Below are 26,508 nucleotides of genomic sequence, written 5' to 3' on the forward strand. Positions count from 1 at the left end.
TTATGATTCTCGAGTCAGCTATTGGTTGAAACAGCGAGCTCTGTTGCTAGCCTCTGTGGTCCAAATGATATTTGTCAAAACATCTCCAAAAACGCCACTTGTAGGCTCCGCAGGGGAGTTGAGAGTAAAAGTTGCAAAGCACATAAATTAAATTTAATAAATTGAAATTAGCTGAAATCATGGAACTACTTTTCTCTGCGGCAGCGCAGACGGCAGTGGGGTGAAAGTGCGCCACTGGCGGCGCGATCTAGTTTTGCAGACAGTCATGTCAGATTTTAAACTAACTGATGGAGTCGGGTAGAGTTTGGTAGAAGACTATTCACAGAGTGGAAATAAAAGTGGCAGCACTGCACTATTTTCACCATACAGACGTCGGTTGGTCGCTATATTGTTTTCAGAGACTGGCTTTTATGGAGATATTTTGAAAAACCTCGTTTGGACAGCAAGACGCCTAGCAACAGGGGCTCACTGTTTCAACTGACAGCTGAATATTATCAGCATATTATCAGCAGAACCAAGTATTACAGGTATGAAAGTAGAGCTTTTTTTTTTTCTTATATATTTTTTTTAATCATTTACACGTCGCATATCTTTAAAATTTCACGCTGTATCAGGCCTGTGTATGCGTGACAGATACGTCTCATTAACAGTCAGTGATGCAATGCACAAAGGCAGCGCTAGGTGGCAGCATCATCACACCAGGAATCACACAGGCAAAGAAGAAGACGTTTCCCTAATCGGAGATGACTGGAACTACAACCGGATCTGCGAGACATTCACAACAGAAATTTAGACCGCGGGTTTCAAAACAAAAGTCTGGGAATATTTCAGCTCTAAAGCCAATAGAATGGAGCTCCACAACAGCACCACACCAACACTGAAAACGAAAGTATCCCGGAGCCACTTCTGAAACTGATAGTCGGTGAGTGTCGTTATTTATTTTACTTGGTTAGTATCAGTAACGTTAATGGAGTAACTTGACTACAGACCTTGTATGTGCTGATCGCTCTGATAAGGATAACTGACAGCTGTCATCTCCACACAAACCTTTTTCATAAAACGTAACCAGCCCAAAGTTAAAGTAGTAAATTAATGTGCTCTCTCACCTCTACTACTACTACTACTGCAATAATAATAAAAAAAAAAAATCTATATTATAAACACATAAGACAATATTATTCTACCATAACATACAATTATGATACTTTACAAATTTTAATGAAGTAGGATATAATACTTTTTTTCTCTCTGTCTTTAGCTGAAGTCTTGACAGAAAGCATCCTCCACCTGCTCCTCAAAGTCTTGAGAGCTCAATAAAGCTTTCAATTTTGAGCTGCTTGATTCAGTTTTCTTTTGTTATGACTAATGTAAAATAATCGATAAATTGAAAAAATGATAGACAGATTAATCGATTACCAAAATAATCATTAGTTGCAGTCCTATATGTAATAGGTCCGAAATTGTTATTTAATCGCTCTTTTAATCGTTTTTGGATTCAGCTGTTGGAGATTACCACTTTGGCCCTGTGTGTGTTGGGACAGCAGCTCTCCCAGTGACCTGGAGATATGTGAAGCTCGACAGTGAAGTAAGTGATGAAATCTTCAACACAATCAATCCTCATGATGGCAAAAACTAGGAAAATAAGGCACAGGTTGAAAATAACTGGAACTATACTTTAAGGTAATGCTTAGCAGTATAGTATTTATGTAACATCTTGAAAGAAACTTCTTCAACTTAATATAACTTAATAATTTTGGTGAAATAGTAGCCAAAATGTTGTATTGTCAAGGTCAGGTCTTGTATTGTCATGGTTCTAAAGTCAGTGGAGTCTCTGGCTTTGAGCCTGACAGGTCGCCACACGGCTCAACCCTGGCCAAAAAAGGTGTTTTAACCTAGAAAAGAGAACCCAATACTTTCAACTTGTGTCTTTCTGACACATACTGTATGGTGGAGGCAGTAAAAGGGAAGGCTTTGATTAGGACGAGTCAAGTCAAGCAGATTTATTGTCAATCAATCATACAGTGCACAGTATAGATCCTTCGGGACAGTGCAACAGGACAATACAATACACAAGACTACAATACACTGTGCAACATTTAAATTACATTTAGACTACATTTAGTGCAGCGGACATGACAGTAAACATGATATATTAATTACAATATACTATAATATAATAATTTAATATATATAACATACTATAATATAACATACTATAATATACTATAACATGACATCATATAATATAATATAATGTAATGTAATATATTACAATACAATATAGGCCTAATATAATAAAATAATACCCCAATATAATACTCTTATACTGTATAATATAATAAATATCCTACAGTACAGTATGTGAAGTGCAGGTTATTTGTGCAATTTACTATGTAAATTGAAATAAACTTAATAGTGAGCACCCATTAATATGGATATTAATGGGTAAATAACGACAGAGCTGATGGATTTGGGTTCATGAATTGCCGCAAAAGAGAGAGGAGCTAGCAGAATAAATAATGCTCTTATACAGCGCTTTCATTACATTATTGTGCTTTGTTTATATGAGCGCTAGTTGTACTAATAGAGATAGATCATCATCCTACAATGTGTTGCATTTAAAACTTGCATCAGTGCAGATGGATTAATCAGCAACAACAGTGAAGACCCTGGTAAGTTGATCATTTAATATATTTGTGCTTCTGTGGTGATATAATGGAGATATGACCATCTATAGTGTTTTCTATGGTGTTTTCCTGTGAAATGCGCGCTGTGGCATGCGGAGAAAACAGACCAGACGCCGAAACTGGCGCTCCAGATCGCAGATGGATTAATCAGCAACAACAGTGAAGACCCTGGTAAGTTGATCATTTAATATATTTGTGCTTCTGTGGTGATATAATGGAGATATGACCATCTATAGTGTTTTCTATGGTGTTTTCCTGTGAAATGCGCGCTGTGGCATGCGGAGAAAACAGACCAGACGCCGAAACTGGCGCTCCAGATCGCAAGCCGCGAGCGGAGCTCCGCCCCGCGCCGCGGCCAGTGTGAACGACCTGACCCTTTAACATGGGCGCCGAAAGGAAGCGGCCTCCGCTTCAGGGCCGTTCTGCGGCCGCTACGCGTCCTGTGTGAACCAAGCGTCAGGAGAAAGCGAGCAGCATAAGACATTGTGCTTTTTTCCACGCATAAAGAAACACAACCGAGCCGGACCAAAGCCCAAATTATTTGTTTAAAAACCAAGCCCTACCCAGCCAATGCCCGACATACAACCTCGGGTCCCGTCGGACTCGGGTCGGGTAGCAGACCTCTAGTGCACGAGTCAGGTGAGAGTGTGTGTTTGTGTGTCACCTTACTTAACTACACAGTAAAACAAACAGTCCCAAGACAACATAGCAATGGTAGGTAATGGTTTGTATAGTAGTGTGTGTGTGTATATGCTTGTGAGTGTGGGTGTAATCCATTTATATTTGGAGCCTTATTTGCACATTTCCAGTATATTCTCACTTGCTAATTAACCCTCAGTGAATAACAGACTCGCTCTCTCTCCCTCTTTTTCTCTGTCTCTCTCTTTCTTTGTCTCTCCATCATGAGCCATTATGTGACAGACTAGTGAAACAGGTTGTCTTACAGATTTAGGTGGCTGTGTGTCTGTGTGTGTGAGGGACAGAAAGACAAAATGCACACATGAATCAGTACGCACTAAGTGAGACTGTATGTATGTACAGTATGTCTGTCACTCTGTCTATCACACTGGTTGCATTCACACCACCGGCCTTCATGCTCAAGTCCCATACCAATATCAACTGACTGCGATGTCGAAAAGACATGCATGCACAGAGTAACAGTAACAAAAAACATTGCATCAGTTTTTGTTTCGAACACATTAAGGTTAAGGTGTGTTTGAGTTTTGTCTGAATTGAGATGGCTCTCTAAATACCAATCAAGTCGGCTATTTGGCTTTCTTTCCATCAATGTGTCTCGTTTGGATTCGAAGTGAAGAAATACAACTCTATGCAGCTTTTTGCCGTTCATCATAATTGGGACACTTTCTGCTGCAGTGTGAACATAGCATCTCTCTCCCTCTCTCTTTTTGTATTTTGCTCTGTCTCTCTCTCTCTCTCTCTCTCATCCCCTCCTCCACCCTCCATCTTGAGCCAATACGTGACGGACTCGAAACAGGTTGTCAATCCATGTTTTAATGTATGACAATTTCCACAGTGTTTTAATAAACCACCAAGCCTTCAAACCACCTCGTAACAGACAGTGTGTGTGTTAAAGTGTGACTCTACAATCCCTACGTCCCAACACCAACCCTTTACGCCTTTACTCCTTTATTCGGGGACGTGGTAGTTTATTTTTGATGATTTGAGCATTTGACGGTATATTTTTTGATGTCTCTAACACATACAGGAAACTGTTATTAACAGCCTTGACAGAAGGGCTGGCAGGGAGAGAACAAAACCAGTCAGCAGAAAGATGAGGTGTGTATGCGTGTGTGTGTGTGTGTGCGCAGCTTGCTGTTTCAGCCCCAGGACAGGATTGGGGATAGAATGGGGACAGCATTTCAGCAGAGTAGAAAGAGAGAAAACTGGAGACTGAAGCCTAGTCCTATCCTAAAGACAAAATTTAATGGTGATATCCATTGAAAAAGTCCTTAGTCTATGACTAGGCTTAATCCCTGTCCGCGAAACCAGCCCATAGATAGCTAAACTTGCAAGTATCATGTTATCTTTGCATGTATTACTATTATTAGTCACACAAAAAGAATCATATTTTACTGCAACTTACTGGGGTTTAAAATGTTTAGAAATATACCCGCAAATGCTGAATTTCAGCTTTAACTTGACTTAAATTTCAACTTGACCCTGACTTTGACCTTGATTATATTTATCACTGAATAATTTAATTGTACATCACAAACCTCCTTAACAGTAATTGCAGTGTCTCGGAGATCTGAGACTGACTCAAAACAAACTTCAAATTAACTCAAACAAACACAAAGTACCATAGATTTATTTTTCTATGACTTAGGCCTACATGCAATAACAAGCAACAGCTTATGTTCCCATTGACACAAGCAACTTTCCTGTTTTCAGTTATGTATATGCACCATCAATATGAAAAACAGCCACTAGGTGGCAATCTAACACCATGACTGATAAGGTGTTCAAACAGAATGAATGAAATTATGGTGTTTCATTATAAATTAATAATGCAGTATTTTGCGGAACTATGCTGTACCGTGCGGTATTGTGTGGTAGTATGCGGTATTATGCAGTTCTATAGTCATATGCGGTATTTTGCAGTACTATGCAGTATTATGCAGTTCTATAGTAGTATGCGGTACTATGTGGTGCTATGCGTTACTGTGCGGTATTGTGCAGTACTATGCGGTACTATGAGGTATTATGTGGTACTGTGTGTTATGCAGTCTTATACAGTTGTTTAATTGTATGCGGTAGTATGCGGTATTATGCTGTGTTTCATAGGACCCAACCCATTCTGTTCTCTCTCTACCTCTGGGGCACATAATTCACCAATTTGGCTGTATCTTTTATCGCTGCTATGCTGATGACACCTAGCTTTATGTGTCATTGAAGCCCAATGACACTGGAAATATAGTCACTTTACAAAAATGTCTGATCACATTAAAAGACTGAACGGTGCATAATCTTACTAAAATCTGATGAAACTGAGGTCCTTGCTTTTAGCTCGTATCCCATGTCAGACAAAATTAGGCAGTGCCGTGGTCCACTGGCATCCAATATCAAGCAGGCAGTAAGAAACCTGGGTGTAACTTTCGACCCACTTATGTTTGAACAGCATATTAAACCACTTATACAGTCCTGTTTTTTTCCAGCTGAGAAACATTCACTATGTGTTGGCCTTTTAAGATCTAGAGAAAGTTATCGATGCCTTTGTTTCATGCTGTCTTGACTGCTGTAACGCCTTTTATACTTGCCTCACCCAAAAAACTATTGATTGGTTGCAATTAGTACAGAATTCTGCTGTGAGACTGTCTCACATTTTGCCTGTTTTGGCCTCCTTACATTGGCGTCCAGTTAAATTTAGGATCAATCTCAAAATTCTCCTCATCACCTACAAGGTTTTAGATAGTCAGCAACCACAATACATTTCTGAACTATTGACTCCTCGTACTTCAATTAGATGACTTAGACTAATTAACTTAGACTTAACTTCTGGTTGTCCCACAAACTAATTTAAAAACAAGGTGACCGTGCTTTTTCTATTGTGGCTCCAAAGCTGTGGAACTGCCTGCCCCTTGAAGGCTGTCAAGTTCTATTGATTGTTTTAATTGATTATTTTTTTCAAACAAATTTTTAGGCTTTGGCCTTTTATTGATATCTGTCTGTGCTGTTCATATTGTCTTCTTTTCTTGTTTAGCCTATATGTTTTGTTTTATTTTCTTTGTACTGCTCATTTTGTATTTGTTGCTTTTGTCAAACAAATAACTAACCTGTATATATCTAAAGTGCTCCCTCTCAAGTACTTTGTGTCAAAGATAACATAACTTAAAAATATAAACTGTGCTAACAGCTAAAATATAAACAGTGCACTGTTCTGTTTGTTGCTTGATTTTGTCTACAAGGTACAGAAGAATAGAAAGGAGCCCCCTTTTACAGAGAAATCTGCTTTTCTACCCCTCTGCCCAGCTACATCTCTCTGTGCTGTCAGTTTCACCTGTATCTTTACATCGTTAAATTACTAGCCTTTAGTGTTACATTATCTAGCCTGTTTTACTGCTCAGCAGCTCCTCTGGTCCATGACTCAGGACGAGTCATTTTCCTTCTTTGAAAATATTTTTCAATATTAATCTGGATTGAGGGAGCAAACATTCAGAGTCAGAGTTAAAAAAGTTAATATTAACCTAACACTGACTAGCAGCTAGACTGCGTGCTAATCTCAGAAACTCAGCTGTATTCCGAGTAACATTAACTGTTAGTTCTTTTCGGGAATTCAGCCGGTCGTCTTCTTGGCATGGAAAAAACAATATCCTTCACACCCGCGTGTGCAATGGGAGACGCAGACGGGTCCGGTGAGAGGCGAGCGAGCGAGCGCGCAAGAGAGAGCGAGAGACAGACAGAGAGAGTGAGCGACAGAGAGAGAGAGCGAGAGACAGAGAAAGGGAGCGAGAGAGAGTGCGCGGAGCAATTAGGGGCTGAGCGAATCAATGCGCTACACGCAACACTACAATTAAATAGTGAAAAAAAAACCACATTGTGGCGATCAGTGCTGATATTATGGCGGGCCGCCACAAAGTTTTCTATGTGTGGGAAACCCTGGTATTTTTATGGTGGGTTAGCTCTACGTTTCCTTGCATATGAAATGTGCCATGCTCATACAGTTTGATTTGACTTAACTTAAATATTTTATCAACCAGGCCTTTGGCATTTGTGTCTCAAATCAGATTCTTCCATCATTCTTTCTGTTATGGGTTTTCTGCAACAAATATGAATACTGTAGATGACAAAAATCTGAGAGTTGGGACCAGACAATAATGCTTAATCTTTTATTGATGATGATTATACATGTATAGGTGTGAAAAAAGAATGAGGTCAACAGTGCAAACAATTGGTGAAAAGAGGTTCCTTTCAGCAAAGCACTGAACCCCAAAGTCTGCTTCAAGTAAGCTCATTCTGTTGACATACATGTGTATCATGGTTATGACATACATATGTAACAAGGCCTGACATCATCATGGTGGAAATGACATCATCATGGTGCAAGTGACATTGTTATGGCAGTTATGACAGCACATGATGGAGGTCGGGGCGGCATCACATGTCCTTGGCGCACACAAAAGATAGTTTGGCGTTGCAGCTCAAATCATTCCAAAGGTTTCCTGTAGTCAGAGGTGAAAACAACACAGCAACAAAACAAAATATTAAGCACTTTAGAGGCCTCCAAGTATTTCAAGACTGTTTCACTAGATTATATAGCCTATGTCTTTCTTTTTTTTCTTAAAAAACAAAACAAACTAAAAAAAAAGACAATAAATAAGAAAATGTAAGGAAACACCACCTACAATTATAAAAGGAAAATATAATTTTTCCATCTTCAGTATTGTTGAGAAGTGATTTGTAGGTCTCCTCATTGCTTCCCAATAAAAATCATAGTAAGTCAAGAAATAATCATTTTGTACCTCTGAAGTTCATCTCCACGCAGTTTTCAACTTTAAGGTTGTTCGGTTCTCCTTTATTCCAGTGTGTAGAGTCAAACTTGGAGCCATCACTCCACTGCCACACTCCCTCCTGGAGGAAGAAGCTTACACATTACTGATTTGTCTGTTTCAGTTATTTCACCGTTTTGCCTTCAAACCCAAAGGGTTTGAACATGTATATACAGATCAGCCATTAGGTTATATGTAGGGAATAAGTGGCATTAGGTAGTTTAGAAGTCCACATCAAACCAGCTAATACATCAGCTCTCATTAGTGTCTAAATAATATAATAATTAATGCCTCAATTGTGCAAATAAATGACAAAACATACTATAAGAAAGCACATATCAAGGAAAACAGTAATAAGACCCATCACAAAACACAATGCAAATACCATTTAAGAAGAATTAAATGGTAACTAAACCCCACCCAAATCTGTGGCACAAAAACCAGCCAATAGCAGATTACCAGTGCAGCACCCTACTTTTCATCTATAAGTGTCAGGCTTCACCACAGATTTGGGTTTGGGGTTTAGTTACTCTTTAAAGAATGAAACTCTTTGTATAGTGTCCATTTGTATAGTTTTCATATGGTTCATTTCTCATTGACTGCTTGTTGATAGAATTATATATTCATTTGATTTGAATGTTTTGATTAAGGCCCTTAGGAGATGAAGTCTGTAGAGTATACATATAGTCACTCTCTCGCTGTAACAAGGAGTTATTCCTCCTTGATGCTCACTCCTAATTGCACAAGGCATAGTTGCTTTAGATCCTGTGTATTGGTAAATATCTCACCTTCATCGCATCAAAGCCCCCAATAAAGGTTCTTTTATAGGAGCCAGTCACTCTGTTGATCAGCCCTCTGAGGAAGTTGTGCTCTGCTGCACTGTGGACCGAGGCCAGATTCGCACCTTGGGAAATGCAGGTGAGCTAATGGGGGAGAGGCAAAGATATAAAGAAAAAGATTGAGGTAGGGAGATAAAATGACAGAGAGAAGGAGTGAGTAGGATGAGACAGAAATGCAGAGAGAAAGGAAGAGTTGGACAGCGGGAGATGAACAAATAATAGGAGAGAGACAAACACAGAGAATGGGATAGAGACAAGCATGACACAAGACAACATGACCTGAGTTGGTAACATACATGCACATTATCAATCAACATGCATAATTAAATGTGTTGTTATTGCAGTTTTTGAAGACTTGAAATAGACTTGTGCTTTTTATATGAAGGATTTGGCTAGCAACAAACTGTTTTAGAGCATTGCGAGAAATACAGCATGATAGGAGTAACCGTTATTGTTCCATCAGGTACCTCTGCATCAAGCCAAGTCTTTTCACTGTGATAGAAGCTGAAACAGCGAGAGCCATGATGGGTCCAACCATCAGGACACTGACGTACGTTATGTGCTAGTCCTATGTTAGAAAGAAGATAACAAAGATTAGAGTCTTGGATTACAAATACTTAAGTGCATATCAAATTATGTGAAATGTTGATTTTTAAATAATGTACCGTAAAACTTCAATTAAAAGCCGAGTCCCAATTAGACGCCGGTCCCTTTTACTGGCCGGGTGTGGCTACACGTTTTGACAAATAAAGGCCGGTCTCAATTAGAAGCCGGTTGCCAGTTTATTTTTTTTTACTTGCATTCAAACGTCAGTCACATTTGCTGATCGCCATGGCGGCACAGAGAAAAAAGTACGACCTGAAATTCAAGCTGTCAGTTGTCAAATTTGCTGAACAAAACTCAGATGCAGCAGCAAGACATTTCTCCGTTGATCCCAAGAGAGTGAGAGAATGGTGAAAAAATAAAGTTGAACTTCAACGTCTGTCCGAGGAAGATGGTAAAAGGGCTTTCTAAGGTAGGCTACCGGTATTTTGATACGTCTCTCTCTCTCTCTCTCTCTCTCTCTCTCTCTCTGTGCATGAGGTTGGCCTAGATGCGCTGTCTCTCGGAGCGAGATCAAATGGATGATTCGTAATTGATATGTTATTCGATAGCCTAATTTTTATACAAATAATATTCATTCAATTTGATAGTATTTCCCATCTTTGCTGAGCAAGAGTTTTAGGAATTAAAGGCCTGTCCCATATAGACGCCTGTCGCAAATATAGGCTGGTTGAGTTCAGTGTTTGAAGCAAATAAAAGCCCAGGCTATTAATTGAAGTTTTACGGTAACTTGCGTTTAAATTATGCAAATTATTATGAAATGTGAAAACTGGTTAGTTTCAAGCTCGCCATGAGTTTTGTCTGTGTAACTGACCAGTATAACTCCTTGAAGTATCAAGTCCTAGTATATCAATTGTAGATTAACAAATTCTATTAATTACCAGCATCTAGGCTAAACTATTGACAACATCACAAAAATATATTCTAATATTCATGATTCTAGTCAGAGGACATAGCACCATCTGCTGACCAGAAGAGGAAACTGAATGAAACTGAATGAGCACCCAAAATGAATGGAACTCCATGGCCATTGTCACCAAAACAGTCCTCTTTACAGACAAGCCAACACATAGAAGCTGTCCACCATTTTAGTCTGGAGTCAGAAAGTGCCAACTACTGTACTTTGTGTATTCACCTGCTAATTCTCATGTTTTGCTCTGTCACATATGGAGATTAGATTTTTTGTTTCAGTTACAAAACAGTCACAGTTTAATTCCCCATGGTCCCACAAGAGGGTTAAAAACTACAGAACACATTAAAAATATCATTTCAAAATGTTCTGTTGCATCTGGGAAGGCCATCAAGCTAATGACTGACCACATGAGAAAAACAAATAAATACAACAACTAAAACAATTTAAGAGGAAATAATAGAGGTACAAACTTGTCAAGAAGGGGTGCGTCTCCTGTGAACACAAAGAACACAAAGAACACATTCTTAGTAATGAAATCTAGTTTGAATTTGCTTTTCTTGCATTATTTTAACTCAACAGTCTTATTAATACAGTACATATACTGTATATAGTAATGAAACTAACATTATGTGTAGTTTATACTGTATGTACTGTATATGATGTAGGCAGCGTTGTAAAAGTTAACTCATTGTGCATCGTCTATGCATCAATGTAATGCAGCACAACTTGTGTCTCTCAAATGACTGGTCCCAATAGTATTCCTTCTAACTGGTGAAACAAGAATTTGAATTTCCAAGTTTCGGGGAGAGCAACAGTACTGCAGTTACTGGATTAAAAACAAGGACTCTCAACATCAGCAGTTTTAGGTATTTATGGTGTGTCATGAACCAGATATATTTCAGACAAGACAAAACATGGATAGTAAATACTGTGCAAGTGCCACAAAAAAGAGAAATAGTATATAGAAATGGAAATAGTATTTATTTTGCTTTTAATGTAATTTTAGTAATATTAAAAATATGACATTTTGTCAGGGAGGCCTTTATGGGACCAATTATGTAAAAAATATAAACAATGTTAAAAATCACAATATTTCTGTAGATTTCACTTACAGTATGTCCCATAACCAATCCACTGGTCAAACAGAGGAGCATAAGAAAATGAAAAACTGATGCCATCTGTGGAAAGATATTTTCGACAAGGTAAATATATTGTATATACATGGTCTTATCCAGAACAACTTGCAATGAATGTATGTAAACTTGAATGAGTTAAAGGGGAATTTCACTTTTAGGAATTCAACTTTTAGTTGGTCATTGTGTAAAAGAAGACATTTTCCTAAAAAAAAAAATCCAAGCTTCTGTTCTGTATGATATTCCCACATTATTTCTTTTTTCAATGTACTCGCTCTAACTTCTCTCAAAAAATCCCATCTGTCCTCTCTTAGTTCTTTTTCTATTTCTTTTCCTAGCACTGCACTCCATGACTTTACTATGATCACAGGAAAGTTACGGACACTGTGGTCCTAACCACAATTTAAGAGTATTCTACCGTTGCACTCATAAGTCGCTCTGGATAAGAGCAGGGGCGGTCTTATCATTAAGTAAAGGTAGGTGACTGCCTCAGACCCTGGCGGCCAGAGGGCCCCGCAAAAAACAAGAATAGAATTAATATAAACTTATTCTTTTATCAAGTTAAATTTAGAAATGTACATATTAAAAAACTCCTCTCTTTTTTATTACAATAAAAATTATTTCAATCCTCAGTTATGGCCACCCCTTTACTCAATCAGGCTATAGTGGACTATTCCACTTGACTGAGAGAGAAGTACAAATAATGAAGCAAAGCTACCCAGGTGGTACAGAAAAACAAAAAAGAGAGAAAATATAATGTTTTTTTTTTTTTTACAGCTTTTATCAAAGCATCAACTTCTGCTAGTGTTTGCTGCTATTAATATGACCACTGCCTCCAAGTTCAATGAGCTCTAGTGAAGCAAATGTTAGCTCTGCTGCTGGCACTAGTAGTAACAATGATGGAGAATGTGCTGCCATGCCAAGTGATGCACAGAGCCAAAGGCAAGTAAATATTAGAAATGGTGAACATGATGAAGATGTGGAGGAGGATGACCAGCATCAAAACATGGTATCAATCTTTTCTCGGTCAGGACAGATCAGCTCTAGTGTTCTTGTCAGTGCACAACCCGTATCATGAATCATCAGCCCTTGCATGCGTACTTTGCTAGGCCCAAACTTGAAGGAAAAATATAGAACGGATGGATTGAAAAAGGTGAGGGTGGATTCAGGGGGCCCATGCTAACCTTTGACTATGGCTCCGAAATCACTAAGTCCGCCCCTGGACAACAGTGTCAGCTGAATGACTAAAATATAAGTGAAAGTGTATAAGTGAAAGATCTATCATTAGTCATTTCCCAGTGCATGTATTAAACTGATTTTCTCTTTTCAGATTTCTAAATTTTGAATAAATGCACAGAAAAATGACATGAAAATAAAATGTCCTTTCTAGAGTAATCTCAGGCAATGCAATTTGTTGATATCAGAGGATGAAACAAAAAAAAAGTACTTGTATGGAATGACATAAAAGTAGATTTTGGTTGAATTTGAAGTGAACACTGACTATAGGCTAAAAATCAATAATAGATCAAGAATCTTTACTGTAACGATGCATAAAAATAGTTGATATTATGATGCCAGGTGAGAAGTATACCTTAAAAAAATCTTACCTTTGTTCTGATGACAGTGGATACGATGAGGTTGGATTTGCAGCAACAGGTAGCAGGTTGTCTTGGAAAAGGAAACACAGTCTTTATATACCTTCTCTGGGTGCCTTGCCTCAGGAACTTGCAGTGTGTCATTCTCTACTCAAGACAGTATCAATGGAAATAATTTAAATAATTCATCAATGGCCACAGGACGTTCCAACACTATTTCTGTTGGTACTGTCTTGAGTAAATACAGTTATAACACATTACATGTAAATACAAAAAGGATGTCAATACTACTACTGTTGAGTGATGCTACCCTGTGGCTTGACTGCTTTAGATCATGGGTTCTCAAAGTGTGGCCTGTGGGCCAATTGCGGCCCTCGGGAACATTTCTGGTGGCCCGCAATGAGTTAAGGTGACATGATGAAATGCATGTGTTATATTTGGTCCGGTTCCAGTAATACAGTTTTAAACCAACCTACATCACACAGTACAGTACTTTGCTTTTAAGAAGGGTAAAACTGCGCCCCCTGGGCTAAACTGTCAAGTTAGGAATGGTTGCATGGCAACCATGGTATGACTCGCGAGATGCCTACTCGCGAGACAGATTACGTCTTCATTGCAGCTATGTACGTTAGCCGGTTAGCGAGATGGAGGAGCCGGGGCCATCGTGCAAAAAACGCTGTGTCAGTGAGGAGAAAAGGAAGTTTCAGGAGAAATGGAGCAAAGCTTACTTCGTTGTACCTCACGGGTCGGATAAAGTGATGTGCCTAATCTACAAGCAGGTGAATGCAATGCGCAAGGAGTTTAACATAAAACGCCATTATGATACCAAGCATAAAATGTACGACAAGTTCACGGGCGAGGAGCGCACAACTAAGCTTGAACAATTTCAAAGAGGCTTAACTGCCCAGCAGTCAGTTTTCACAAATCTGGCAAAATCCAGTGAAGCTGTAACACAGGCTAGCTATGTGGTAGCTCAAGAAATAGCCAGGCGGAGCAAGCCGTTCAGTGATGGAGAATTCGTGTGAGACTGCATTTTGAAAGTGGCTGACATTGTATGCCCTGAACAAAAATCAAAGTTCTGTGACATAAGTTTGTCGAATGACACAGTGACACGACGAATCGAAGATCTGGCCAACGATCTCAAAGAACAATTGGGACTTCGTGTGGCGGGACTGGGCAAGGGGGCTTTTTCTATAGCACTGGATGAGAGTACAGACCTTTCTGATACTGCGGAATTGCTGATTTTCATTCGGACGGTCACGGAGGACTTTGAAATAGTCAAGGAACTGCTAAGCATGGAGAATATCAAAGACAGAACAAGGGGAATCGACATTTGTGATGCTGTGTGTCTCGATGCATACAATGTGAAGCTTTCATCCATGGTCGGTGTCACAACAGATGGTGCACCCGCGATGGTCGGGAGAAAGGCGGGTGCTGTCTCGTTGCTCTGTGACAAAGTGGCCAACAACGGAGGTGAGAACCTAATCAAATATCACTGCATAATTCACCAAGAAGCCCTTGCTGCTCATACGCTTGAAATGAAACATGTCATGGACATTGTTGTCAAGACACTTAATTTCATAAAGTCCAGAGGTCTGAATCACCGTCAATTCAAAACTTTTTTGGAGCAATCACAGGCTGAATTTGGTGATGTCATATACTTCACTGCCGTCCGGTGACTGAGCAGAGGTGCCACACTGAAGCGTTTTTTTAATTTGAGGAAAGAAATCGCTCTCGAGTTCATGCAGTCGAAAGGACAAGATCTGCCACAGTTCAGTGACACTGAATGGCTTTGTGACCTAGCGCTCCTTGTTGACCTGAATACTTTTCTCAGCGATCTCAATGTGAAGCTGCAGGGCCATGGGAAGCTCATTTCCACAATGTTTGACAGCGTCAAAGCTTTCCAGAGAAAACTTCAACTACTACAGGGACAGCTCAAAGAGGGGGATCTAACCCATTTTCCCGCCTGCAAGGCGCTCGCAGGTGAACATGATGTTTTACGTCACCTGCGTTCAGACAAGAACCACAACCTCATAGAAAAACTCCAAGAGGAATTCAGATTCAGATTCAGATTTTTATTTACTCTAGACCACCTCTAGACCATTCTGCCACCACTTCTCGGACTTCAGGGACCACGAGAAGTCATTCAACCTCTTCCAAGATCCTTTCACATGTGCACCTGAAGAAGAGCCCGCAGAAATGCAGTTCGAGCTCATCGACCTGCAGGAGAGCTCCGAGGCCAGAGCAGCATATCGAGACAAGAATCTCATTGAGTTCTGCAAAGGACTTTCCCCATCTACAAACCCTGCACTTCGCCAACATGCCATCAGAATGGCCTCTATGTTCAGAAGCACATACATTTGTGAGAAAACCTTCTCCACCATGGCCATCAACAAATCCAAGCTGAGATCCAGGCTGACGGATGCCCATTTACATGCTGTCCTTCGTATAGCAACGACAGAGATGGAACCAGACATCAAAGGAATTGTGGCCAACCGAAGACAGCACCATAAATCCCATTCGAAGTAAGGAACGGTATGTTGATGTAGTAACAAATTCATAATCAATGTGACTTAATGAATAGCCTATTGATGACAGGCAATAATAGCCTAATAATAATAACAACAACAACAACAACAACAACAACAATAATGATGATGATGATGATGAATGTTGTGGTATTTGGTAAGCTTCTATTTTAAAAGTGTCTCTCTCTCCCTGTCTGTGTGTGTGTGTCAGTGTGTGTGTGTGTGTGTCTGTCTGTCTGTGTGTGTGTCTGTCTGTGTGTGTGTGTGTGTCTGTCTGTCTGTCTCTCTCTCTCTCTCTCTCTCTCTCTCTGCAGGTTTTCTTGTGGTGCTTGGGCAGCTGGAATTGGTTCTCAATCAGGTCCCTGCTGATAAGACAGGAAATCAACAGCATATCACTCACTCCAGCACAAGGCTCTCTCTGTGTGTGTGTTTGCAAGGCACTTTTGAGACAACTGAATGAACTGATATGAATCAAATGACATGAACTAATATACTGAAATGACTGCACACAGGATTGTGTCATTTCCCACTTGTGACTGTAGGGCAGAAAAGACCAGGGAATTTGTGTACAAGGTTTCTCATACTGGTGGTTTTGCAAGTTTTAGCCTCATTAACTACAAATTGTGTTTATTTTACATTACTGGCTGCAAACCATTTCCAAAGCATAAATTGTAGACATGCACCTTTGTCATTAAAACATCTACAAATGGACAAATGGGATTTTTTCTCCTCCAGAAAACACAACATACATTTATCACATGATTCATAATTGGCATGACTTTTAGTCTAGAATAGGCTATTAAAGAAAAGATTTGTTTTGGAATTATTTTGTGTTCCGTTTTTTCTTGGGCGGCCCTCAATCCAATGTTGGGTCCCTAAATTGGCCCTCAGTCATCAAAACTTTGAGAACCCCTGCTTTAGATGAAGAAGATTTATACGATTTCAATGTGTTTCTGATAACAACACTAGCAGGATGTTCTTCAGAAGTTAAACAATAACTAGACTAAGCATACTGAGGGGTTTGCTAAAGGGGTATGTCACCTAGTTAAAATTGTTTTAGTTGTAGTGACAAAATCACCCTCAGGCCAGTTTCATGCTTTTTTTTGGTACAAAACCACAAACACACTGTCCTGTGTTTGACTATTTCAATGGAAGGTAATACTTGTGTGTTTGGTATTAATGGCTCAGGTCTTGGGGGTATTTCCTGTAGGCCTATCTGATGACTCAATAATCTAAAGTACATACAGTATACACATGAAACACATGCCATTTCATCTTCATTCCATTTCATACGCCCATATATTTTGAAAAGTGTACATATATTTTATTTTATTCTATTCATACATTCTACTTTATATTGTTATTGTACTCTGCCACTATATTTTTATTACTTCTTACTGATGGTCACTTTTAATTTTGCACTGCTATTTTATTACTACATTGTATACTGCATTTGTTTACTTTGTCTACATTGTTGTGGCTAGCTCTAGGCTCAAGAATTTCATAGCTAGCATTATCTGCATCTTGCTGTTTTGTGGTGCTTGTGACAATAAAGAACCTTGAACCTTGAAAGTGGTGCAGCAGAGTTTGTTTCTGTTTATTGCATTTACATACATGATAAACTACATGACATAGTTGGGAGCAGATGCGTGGTTCGATAAGCAGAATCAAGCAGGTGGAGGTAGCTTAACCAACACCAGCGAGCAGAGCTGCAGCAGCAGCAGTGTAGCAACACTGAGAGATGGAGTATGGGGTTTAAATAGGCCGTCAAATGAGCGTGTTGATGATTGGTGTGAGCCAATGTTACTGTGAGTGCGCAACTACCATGTCCTGCCTGAAGTTATGCTATGCTCCATTTCAGCACGGAACACTCACATCATTGGTTTAACCATTTTATTGCAGCAATTTACTGCAGTTTGAAAACTCATGCCCCGGAAACGGCACCTCTGGTTTGTTTTTCTGTCCTGGTAGAAACAATTTTTGTTTTTTAGTTTGGCTAACGATAAAACTGGATGAAAACTTAAACTTAAGACTTGCTTCTGTTCTGTCAGAAGAATGCTCTTGACATCAAATTGAGTCGATTGAGCCTTTACAGCTTCTTAGCTTGAAGACTCTCCTCACAACAAGGATGTAATGGCGTATTACCAACTGGCTACAGTAAAAGTTTGATTTATCAAACCTGGCCGACAGCCTGTGATGCATTACATGGGAGAGGGAAATCTGTAGTTATAGTAGTCCTCTCATGCCAGTGTCCTCTCATCCCAAAAATGGTGGAACAGGTTGCCATTCTAAAGGCCAAAGGGATTGATGCTGCATATGCTGGTCGAAGTTCAGAGGAAGAAGCGAATAATGACTGGGGAATGTTCTGTTGTTTTCGGGAGTAGACGCTAATAGGACAATACACAGGTGATCACGAATGCCATGCTCTGCCATAGTGCAATTTTATTGTTTTAAAGCATGATGACAGCCCACAGCGTCTGTGCCCTTTTCTAACCAACTGTCTTGCTTGAATTTCTCCAGACCTCCGTGAGCTTGAGACGGAGGTCTGGAGAAAGATAAAATACACAGTAAATTCCTTTTCCTAGGATGTGGCAATTATTAGTATTTATGGTGATTCTGGTACTTGGGGGTGTGAAGTAATCACAGTAAAAAAATGGAATTATATTACCGTGCCATTTCCCCACAGTCACCAACTATAAAACACACCCCCTTGTACAAGCCAGTCAGATTTTGCTCCAGTATAGACATTTCTGAACTACTGACTCCTCAAACTTCAATTGATGACTTATATCTGCAAATCACAAACTCCTGGTTGTCCCATGGACTCATTTTAAAACAAGAGGTGACCATGCTTTTTATATTGTGGCTCCAAAACTGTGGAACTGCCTGCCCCTTGAAGACAGGTCAACAAGTTGGTGTGATATTTAGGAAAAAGACACTGTCGCAAACTTCTTTACGATGTCTTAGTGACGTTTGTGACACCCCCCTCCACTTAGTTGATTATCAACATTGGACTACCCAAATAAAGTGTTACCCTATTTTTCTGGTGGGTTTGCTCTACGTTTGTATGTATTGCCTTTTTTGTTTTTATGTAAAGTATTAAATGTGCTAAGCTCATACAGTTTGATTTAATATAGATTTTGTGCAATAAATATAACACTTTAGACAACAAAAAATTGTGAGTTCGGACCAGACAATATTGCTTAGTCTTTTATTGATGATTATGATTGATTGGTTGATTGATAATAATAATCAAGAATGCTGTGAAACAAGAATGAGGTCAACAGAAACTGTAGCACTGCTTCTACATTGTACACTGCTGCTGAGGTTTGTTTGAGTAAAGCACGGAACCCCAAAGTATACATGTGTATCAAGGTTATGATAGTATTGCCTTTTTTGTGTTCAGACTCGTGCTTTTCTCGAGTTTTCTAGTTTAGTTTAGTTTTGATTTTTAAGAAATGTATAGTTTTTATGAAGTTATGTTTAGGTTAATGGTTTAGTATTTTAACAGTCAGACCAGTGAGAAATGTGTTGGTAAGATCTGTACAGACTGAAAACTGGCTTTGGATGGGCATAGTCTGTATCACTGTATTGATGGATGATCTGTGCTATTTCTGTTGACTGATTGAATTGGAAGTGAATCAAAATTGTGAATAGAGCTTCCAGCACTGATGCCATCAAGGCCTGACATCATCATGGTGGAAGTGACATCATCATGGTGCAAGTGACATTGTTATGGTAGTTATGACAGCACATGATGTTAGTGGGGGGGCGATGGGGGGCGTCACATGCCCTGGGAGCATACAAACGATCTCTTGCTGTCGCACCCCTGATCATTCCAACGGTTTCCTGTAGGCAGAGATGAAAAATTAAAAACAAAAACAACAGCACTTTAGAGGCCTCCACCACAAGTGTTTCACCAGACTTTCTTGACTAGACTAAATATATATATAAAAAACAATATAAGGATATACCACCTGTAAGTATAAAAGGAAAAGATGATCTTTCCATCATCAGTATTGTTGAGAAGTGATTTGTGGGTTTCCTCATTGCTTCCTAATGAAAATCACAGCAAGTCAAGAAATAATCATTTTGTACCTCCGAAGTTCATCTCCAGACAGTGTTCTGCATTAAGGTTGTTCGGTTCCCCCGTATGCCAGTTTGTGTAGTCAACCTTGGAGCCATCAGTCCACATCCACACACCCTCCTGGAAAAAAAAAGATTACTTTCAGAATATTAGCACTTACAGATTACTTACTTGTTTGTTTCATATATATATATATATATATATGAAGATATTGTTAATTTCTCATTAATTGACTGCTTGTTGATACATAGAATTATATAGTCCTGATTAAAGCCCTTAGGACGTATAGTCTGTAGGGTAGTCACTCTCTCTATGTAACAAGTTATTCCTCCTTGGTGCTCACTCTAATAGCACAAGGCATAGTTGCTTCAAATCCTGTGTACCAGTAAATGTCTCACCTTTATCGCATCGAATCCCCCAATCCAGGCTTGTGTATAGGAGCCAGTCACTCTGTTAATCAGCCCTCTGAGGAAGTTGTGCTCGTCTAAACTGTGGATCGAGGCCAGATTCCCACCGAGGGAAATACAGACACGCTAATGGGGGAGAAGTAAAGATATGAAGAAAAAGATGGAGGTAGAGAGATAAAATGATAGAGAGAAGGAGTGAGTAGGATGAGACAGAAATGCAGAGAGAAAGGAAGAGTTGGACAGAGGGATGAACAAATAATAGGATAGAGAGACAGAGACAAACAGAGAATGGGATAGAGACAAGCATGACACAAGACAACATGGCCTGAGTTGGTAACATACATGCACAATATGTACCGGCCTGTAGGTCAATAACCTCGGATATAGTAAATTGATTTTTTTTTAACTAACAATAGAAGCCTATTAAAAAATAATCTTCTGTGTGTTTGAGATGTTTTGATCAACCAACATAATCACATAGTCAATCCGAACCACCCTGAGTGTGAATGTCACATCACTCTAAAGTACAAGCAGTCCTCAGTATCAATGTGCATAATAAAATTTGATATTAATGCAGTTTATGGAGACTTGAAATAGACTTGTGCTTCTTTTTCTGAAGGATTCTGTTAGCAACAAACTATATTAGAGCATTGTCTGAAATACAGCATGATAGGAATAACCGTTATTGTTTCATCATGTACCTCTGCATCAAGCCAAGCCTTTGCACTGTGATGGAAGATGAAACAGCGAGAGCCATGCAGGGTCCAACCAGAAGGACAGCAAGGCATGTCTTGTTCTGCTCCAATGTTAGAAAGAAGATAAAGTAAAGATTAGAGTCTTGGATAACAAATACTTGAGTGCACATAAAATTATGTGAAATTTGTTCATTTGTAGTGTTAGTAAAAACGAGTTCAAATTATTGTGAAAGAGTGAAAACTAGCTAGTTTCAAGTTTGCCACGTGTTTTGTCTGTGAAGCTGACCAATATAACACCTTAAAGTATCAAACCCAAGTATTTCAATTGTACATTCGCAAATTCCAGTAATTCCCAGCATCTTGGCTAAACTGTTGACAACATCACAAAAAATAACTAATATTCATGATTTTAGTCAGAGGACATAGCACCATCCACTGATGAGAAGAGGAAACTGAATGAAACTGAATGAGCACCCAAAATGAATGGAGGTCTATGACCATTGTCTCCCAAAACAGTCCTCCTTACAGACAAACCAACATATAGAAGCTGTCCACCTTTTTAGTCCAGAGTCATAAAGTGCCAACTAGTGTACTTTGAGCATGCACCTGCATAATTCTCATTTTTTGCTCTGTCACATATGGAGATCATTAGATGTTTTGTTTCAGTTAAAATAGTCATAGTTTCATTTGGTCCCACGAGAGGGTTGAAAAATACAGAACAAATTAAATAATATCACTTCAAAATGGACATTTTCTGTTGCATTTGGAAAGGCCATCAAGCTAATGACTGACCACCTGAGAAAAATAAATACAACTAAAACAATCTAAGAACAAATAACAGTTAGAGGTACCAACCTGCCAAGGTGACTTTGCAGTCCTGTGAACACAAAGAACACATTCTCAGCAATGAAATCAACTTCAAATCAATCAATTTGCTCTTTTAGCAGTATTCTAGCTTAAGAGTATTATTAATACAGTACATATTTTATATAGATTACAGTTTGTAAATGCAGATTCAACAGTTTGTATATAAATGTAACAACACCCAAATATGTTTTTGATGAAAATTGCAAATATTTATATTTGTGGATTTCTACTACATTTATTTAAAACAAGAAATATTTGTGTGTACATCAGAAATACATTTGTGAACCTTATTGTTTTATATGTGGATGTTTTTTTTACATTTATATAAATCCCTAAATACATTTGTGAATCCTTCTGTGTGCATTCATTCCTATTGAGACTGATCTGACTCCATAATTTTCTACCGCACTAGTTGGAAGAGAAGACAGAACATGGAGAGTAAATACAGTGCAGGTGCCACAAAAAAAGAGAATAGGCTCTCATATTCCTCTCATAGTATTTATTTTGTTTTTAATGTCATTTTAGTAATATTAAAAATGTGACATTTGGTCAGGGCGGTGTTAATGGGGCCAAATATATATATATATATATATATATATATATATATAAAAAGAAATATTGAAAATAATATTTCTGTAGATTTCACTTACACGCCGTCCAACAGCCAATCCGCTGGTCAAACAGAGGACCATCACAAAATGAAAACCTGATGCCATCTGTGGAAAGATATTAGACAAGGTAAATATACTGCATATGCATGGTCTTATCCAGAACAGCTTACAATGAGTTTATGTAAGCGTGAATGAGTTAAAGTGGACTTCCACTTTTAGGAATTCAACTTTTAGGCGGTGGCTTCTGTTTTCAGTGTATTCGCTCTAACTGCTCACAAAAAATTTCCATCCTCTGTTAGTTCTTTTTCTCACGGCGCAGCCGAGGGCATCACATGGCAAATTCAGGTCAGGCAGTCAGGCAGTCAGTCAGTCAGTCAGTCAGTCAGTCAGTCAGTCAGGTAACCAGGGCTTGAAATTAACACCCGCCAACCCGCCAAATGCAGGTAAAAATTTACTGTGGCGGGTAACATTGTAAAGTTACTAGCCAATATGGCTGGTGATGAACCAAGCTCTAAATATTTGAAGCAGGCTGTGTGGTAGAATCGACTGCGCGAGACCGCGAGTATACAAAGCAGTGTTGCCTACTTGGGGACTTTTCAGACCCCCCTGGCGACTTTATTTCTCAAAAGCGACTAGCGACAAATCTGGCGACTTTTTCTGACCATGGGAAGCAATGTTAATGTGTTGAATCCCAAAGCATTTGGCAATAAATTGGTACGGTTGATGCCGGTTTTCTCTACTTGCTTGTCTAATCCAGAGAGGTCTGATGGTCACAGCGCTTCCCACACAGCGTAGCCCCCCTCCCTCCGCTGAGAGCAGGGACTGTAGGATAGGGTCCACTTGTAATTTCTACTGGTGTACACCGAAACTAGCCTGGGTGGGCGGAGTCAGCACTTATATTAAAACGGGCTCGTTATGCACGCACGCCGCAGCGTGCATAACGAGCCCGTTTTAATATAAGTGGATTTTGTGGATATATATATATTTTGAAGAATAGGACTGACAGATCTATGGTACATTATTGTGGCACTATCGATAGATAATGTGTCATTTGCAACTTCAATCACAACAAACATATACAAAATGTATCAAAGAATATGAAACTTTTTTTTAGAAGTTTTTTAGAAGTCACACACTATCAATACTATACTGCTCAGAAAGTCGCTAGAAGTTGCCAGATGTCATGCGATAATTTGCATATCAATATATAATGCTGTACTTGTTATGCACGCCGCGGCATAGCCCGTTTTAATATAAGTGCTGACTCCGCCCACCCGGGCCAGTTTCGGCGTACGCCGGTAGCAATTACAAGTGGACCCTAACCTACAGTCCCTGCTCTCAGCGGAGGGAGGGGGGCTACGCTGTGTGGGAAGCGCTGTGACCATCAGACCTCTCTGGATTAGACAAGCAAGTAGAGAAAACCGGCATCAGCCGAACCAATTTATTGCCAAATGCTTTGGGATTCAACACATTAACATTGCTTCCCATGGTCAGAAAAAGTCACCAGATTTGTCGCTAGTCACTTTTGAGAAATAAAGTCCCCAGGGGGTCTGAAAAGTGGCTAAGTCTAGCGACAAAGTCGCCAAGTTGGCGATGCTGGTCCACAGACGCCAAAATGTACTATAGAACCGCGTAGGCAGGCTGTCCGTGTCCGTTACTCGTCCGTGGCAATTTTTTGGAGTATATGAGGGCCTTACAATCAGCAGCTCAATTCACATTCTCAGCCAGAATCTGACGGCTGGCCAAATGGTAGCGTATTAAGCACGATTTTTGCGGTTAAAAAAGTGGGGGGGACACAAACAGGATTTTGAAAAGAGGGGGGGACATGTCCCCCCTGTCCCCAGTGGAAATTACGCCCCAGGTCACAGGAATATGGTACGGACACTGTGGTCCTGACCTTTGTACTCCTTACAATCAACCGAACCTCCGTTTGGTTTTTTGTAATAAAAATAATAAAAGTGCTGAACACCGATAAGATTAAAACAATGACATAAAATAAATAAAAAAGAAATAGCATAAAAAGACACAAAACAACAAAAGCCAACAGAGACAATAATAATAATAATTAATTAAATAATAATAATAATAATAATAAAATAATAATAATTAAATAATAAGAATAAAACAATTCGGAAAAAGCGAGTTTAAAAATTTTGATTGAACTTCCCTTGAAGTGAACACTGACTATAGGCTAAAAATCAATCAATAGAACAAGAATCTTTACTGTAGCGATGCATAAAAACAGTTGATGATGCCAGGTGAGAAGTATCCTTTAAAATCTTACCTTTGTTCTGATGACAGTTGATCTAATGAGGTTAGACTAACAGCAGCAGGTAGCAGATTGTCATGGAAAAGGAAACACAGTCTTTATATACCTTCTCTGGGTGCCTTGGGTCAAGAACTGGCAATCTGCCGTCTTCTACTCAAGACAGTACCAACACAAATAATTAAAATAATTCATCTGTTGCCACAGGGCATCGATGAATTATTTTAAGACAGTCGGTACTGCCTTGAGTAAATACAGTTACAACGCATGATTTATAATTACATACAAGGATGTACTACTAGTGTTGAGTGATGCTATCCTGTGGCGTGACTGCTTTAGCAAGATTTACATATGCTTTCAGTGTGCTACTGACCAGGATGACCAGGATGTTCCTTAGAAGTTAAACAATGTCATGACAAATAAGCATACAGAGGGATTTGTTCAAGGGTTTTCTATGGTACTCATTTGCATGGTATTATATCATATCATTCTGCCGCTCTGCATTGGGCCTCTATATGAATGCTCACCTTGGATTTTGGCACATCATGTCCTGTGTATTTACACATGATTTAAATGTGCTACTGATAACAACCTGACCAGGATGTTCCTTAGAAGTAAAACAATATCATGACAAATAAGCATACAGAGAGACTTTGCCTACAGTCTAAGATCACAATCCTTCTTCTTAAAGTTCCCACAATCAGAACTGTTTTTGGTGAAAAGGCATTTGATTATTTTGCACCCTGGTCCTGGAACAACTACCAGTCAAAGCTCCAGCTCAGCCATTTTATTCCCCTAAATCAGTTCAAACAAATTATCCACAGTCTTATGCAAGATGTGTGCTCCTGTTTCTGTTTCTTCTCCTCTTTATTTACCTTTTTTTATTGTACATATTTTTGTATTTTTCTTTTTGTGTACTGTTTTGTATGTTTTATTGTGTAACCCCTGCTGCCATTTATTGGCCAGGTCTCCCTTGGAAAAGAGATTTTGAATCCCAATGGGACTTCCTGGTAAAAAAATAAATAAATAAAAATAAAGGCTAAATAAAGTAAATAAAAAAGGTGGATTTGTTCAAGGATTTCAATTATTTTAGATGTGGTGACAAAATCCACCATAGGCCAGTTTCATCCTTTTTTCTGCTACAAAACAGTTACAGTTTTTCTCTCAATGGCTTTGGCTCATTTCTTGAAACAGTGTTAACATTCTCAAAGCTCTAGGTGCATTTGTCAAAATAGCTTATATGGTACAGCACAACACCATAGCTCACCTGCAAAAGGTCATAACTCAAAACATTTAACTCATGCTTCAAAACAAAGTTATTGTCTCATATAAAAAGTCAATGCCCTCAAAATGAAAAGTTCCTTTGGCATTGTGTAAACAATGGTGGTCAAAATGTTTAGATGTTTTGTCAGTATGGCAGTGGACCCTGGAAATGTTCCTTATATCCACATTTCAGTCTTGTCCAATTTTTTCATTGATACTGAATGTTTACTGTACTAGAATGTTATTTTTGTCTAGCTAACTGAATGCTATTGTGTATCAAACTGAATACTATTTAGATGCCAATTTCAACAGTACAAGGTTTTACATTACACATTGCACTCACATTTCCATGGAAATTGTTACTGTATTTTTATTTAGGTAAAGTCTTACACCACAGTAAAAAGAAAACTTACACAGCACAATATAATACAAAAATACATCAATACAAAAAAAAGGAAAATAATGTATAGCCTAACACTGTAATACAGTAAAGCTGGAGTGCTACAC

At 39.0% G+C, this 26,508-nt stretch overlaps 3 protein-coding genes across 4 annotated transcripts in view; all 3 read right to left on the minus strand.

Annotated features, from left to right (window-relative positions):
• The window catches only part of LOC139916118 (B-type lectin plumieribetin-like), a 209,926-nt gene that overhangs the window by 29,608 nt on the left and 153,810 nt on the right, over positions 1–26,508 (minus strand). The gene's annotated exons all lie outside the window — the stretch shown is intronic.
• On the minus strand, positions 7,803–13,346 carry LOC139915376 (galactose-specific lectin nattectin-like). Its single transcript, XM_078288060.1, has 7 exons — positions 13,290–13,346; positions 11,662–11,727; positions 11,020–11,041; positions 9,501–9,601; positions 8,983–9,117; positions 8,168–8,276; positions 7,803–7,867 (listed from the first exon to the last, which is right to left on the minus strand). The coding sequence occupies exons 2-7, from the start codon at positions 11,725–11,727 to the stop codon at positions 7,803–7,805; spliced, it is 498 nt and encodes a 165-aa protein (XP_078144186.1). The 5' UTR covers positions 13,290–13,346.
• LOC144542332 (galactose-specific lectin nattectin-like) lies at positions 19,003–24,816 on the minus strand. Of its 2 annotated transcripts, none has more exons than XM_078288500.1 (7): positions 24,757–24,816; positions 22,512–22,577; positions 21,850–21,871; positions 21,001–21,095; positions 20,291–20,425; positions 19,904–20,012; positions 19,003–19,654 (listed from the first exon to the last, which is right to left on the minus strand). In XM_078288500.1, exons 2-7 carry the CDS (start codon positions 22,575–22,577, stop codon positions 19,590–19,592), a joined length of 492 nt encoding a protein of 163 aa, XP_078144626.1. In that variant the 5' UTR covers positions 24,757–24,816; the 3' UTR covers positions 19,003–19,589. The 2 variants fall into 2 exon arrangements, with proteins under 2 accessions (XP_078144626.1, XP_078144625.1); XM_078288499.1 differs by having other exon boundaries at positions 21,001–21,098; positions 24,757–24,804.

Source organism: Centroberyx gerrardi, chromosome 14 (assembly GCF_048128805.1).
Source record: "Centroberyx gerrardi isolate f3 chromosome 14, fCenGer3.hap1.cur.20231027, whole genome shotgun sequence".
In the NCBI taxonomy this organism is placed as follows: domain Eukaryota; kingdom Metazoa; phylum Chordata; class Actinopteri; order Beryciformes; family Berycidae; genus Centroberyx; species Centroberyx gerrardi.

What these genes read in the sequence shown, in the direction of transcription:
- LOC144542332 (XM_078288499.1), bottom strand. Translation starts at nt 22,577, where the DNA reads ATGGCATCAGGTTTTCATTTTGTGATGGTCCTCTGTTTGACCAGCGGA. An exon ending in GATTGGCTGTTGGACGGCGT is followed by an intron (nt 21,872 to 22,511) that starts GTAAGTGAAATC and finishes TTGTGTTCACAG; the next exon opens with GACTGCAAAGTCACCTTGGC. An exon ending in TCTGGAGATGAACTTCGGAG is followed by an intron (nt 19,655 to 19,903) that starts GTACAAAATGAT and finishes CTCTGCCTACAG; the next exon opens with GAAACCGTTGGAATGATCAG.
- LOC139915376 (XM_078288060.1), bottom strand. Translation starts at nt 11,727, where the DNA reads ATGGCATCAGTTTTTCATTTTCTTATGCTCCTCTGTTTGACCAGTGGA. An exon ending in GATTGGTTATGGGACATACT is followed by an intron (nt 11,042 to 11,661) that starts GTAAGTGAAATC and finishes TTGTGTTCACAG; the next exon opens with GAGACGCACCCCTTCTTGAC. An exon ending in GACGCACCCCTTCTTGACAA is followed by an intron (nt 9,602 to 11,019) that starts GTTTGTACCTCT and finishes TTTCTAACATAG; the next exon opens with GACTAGCACATAACGTACGT.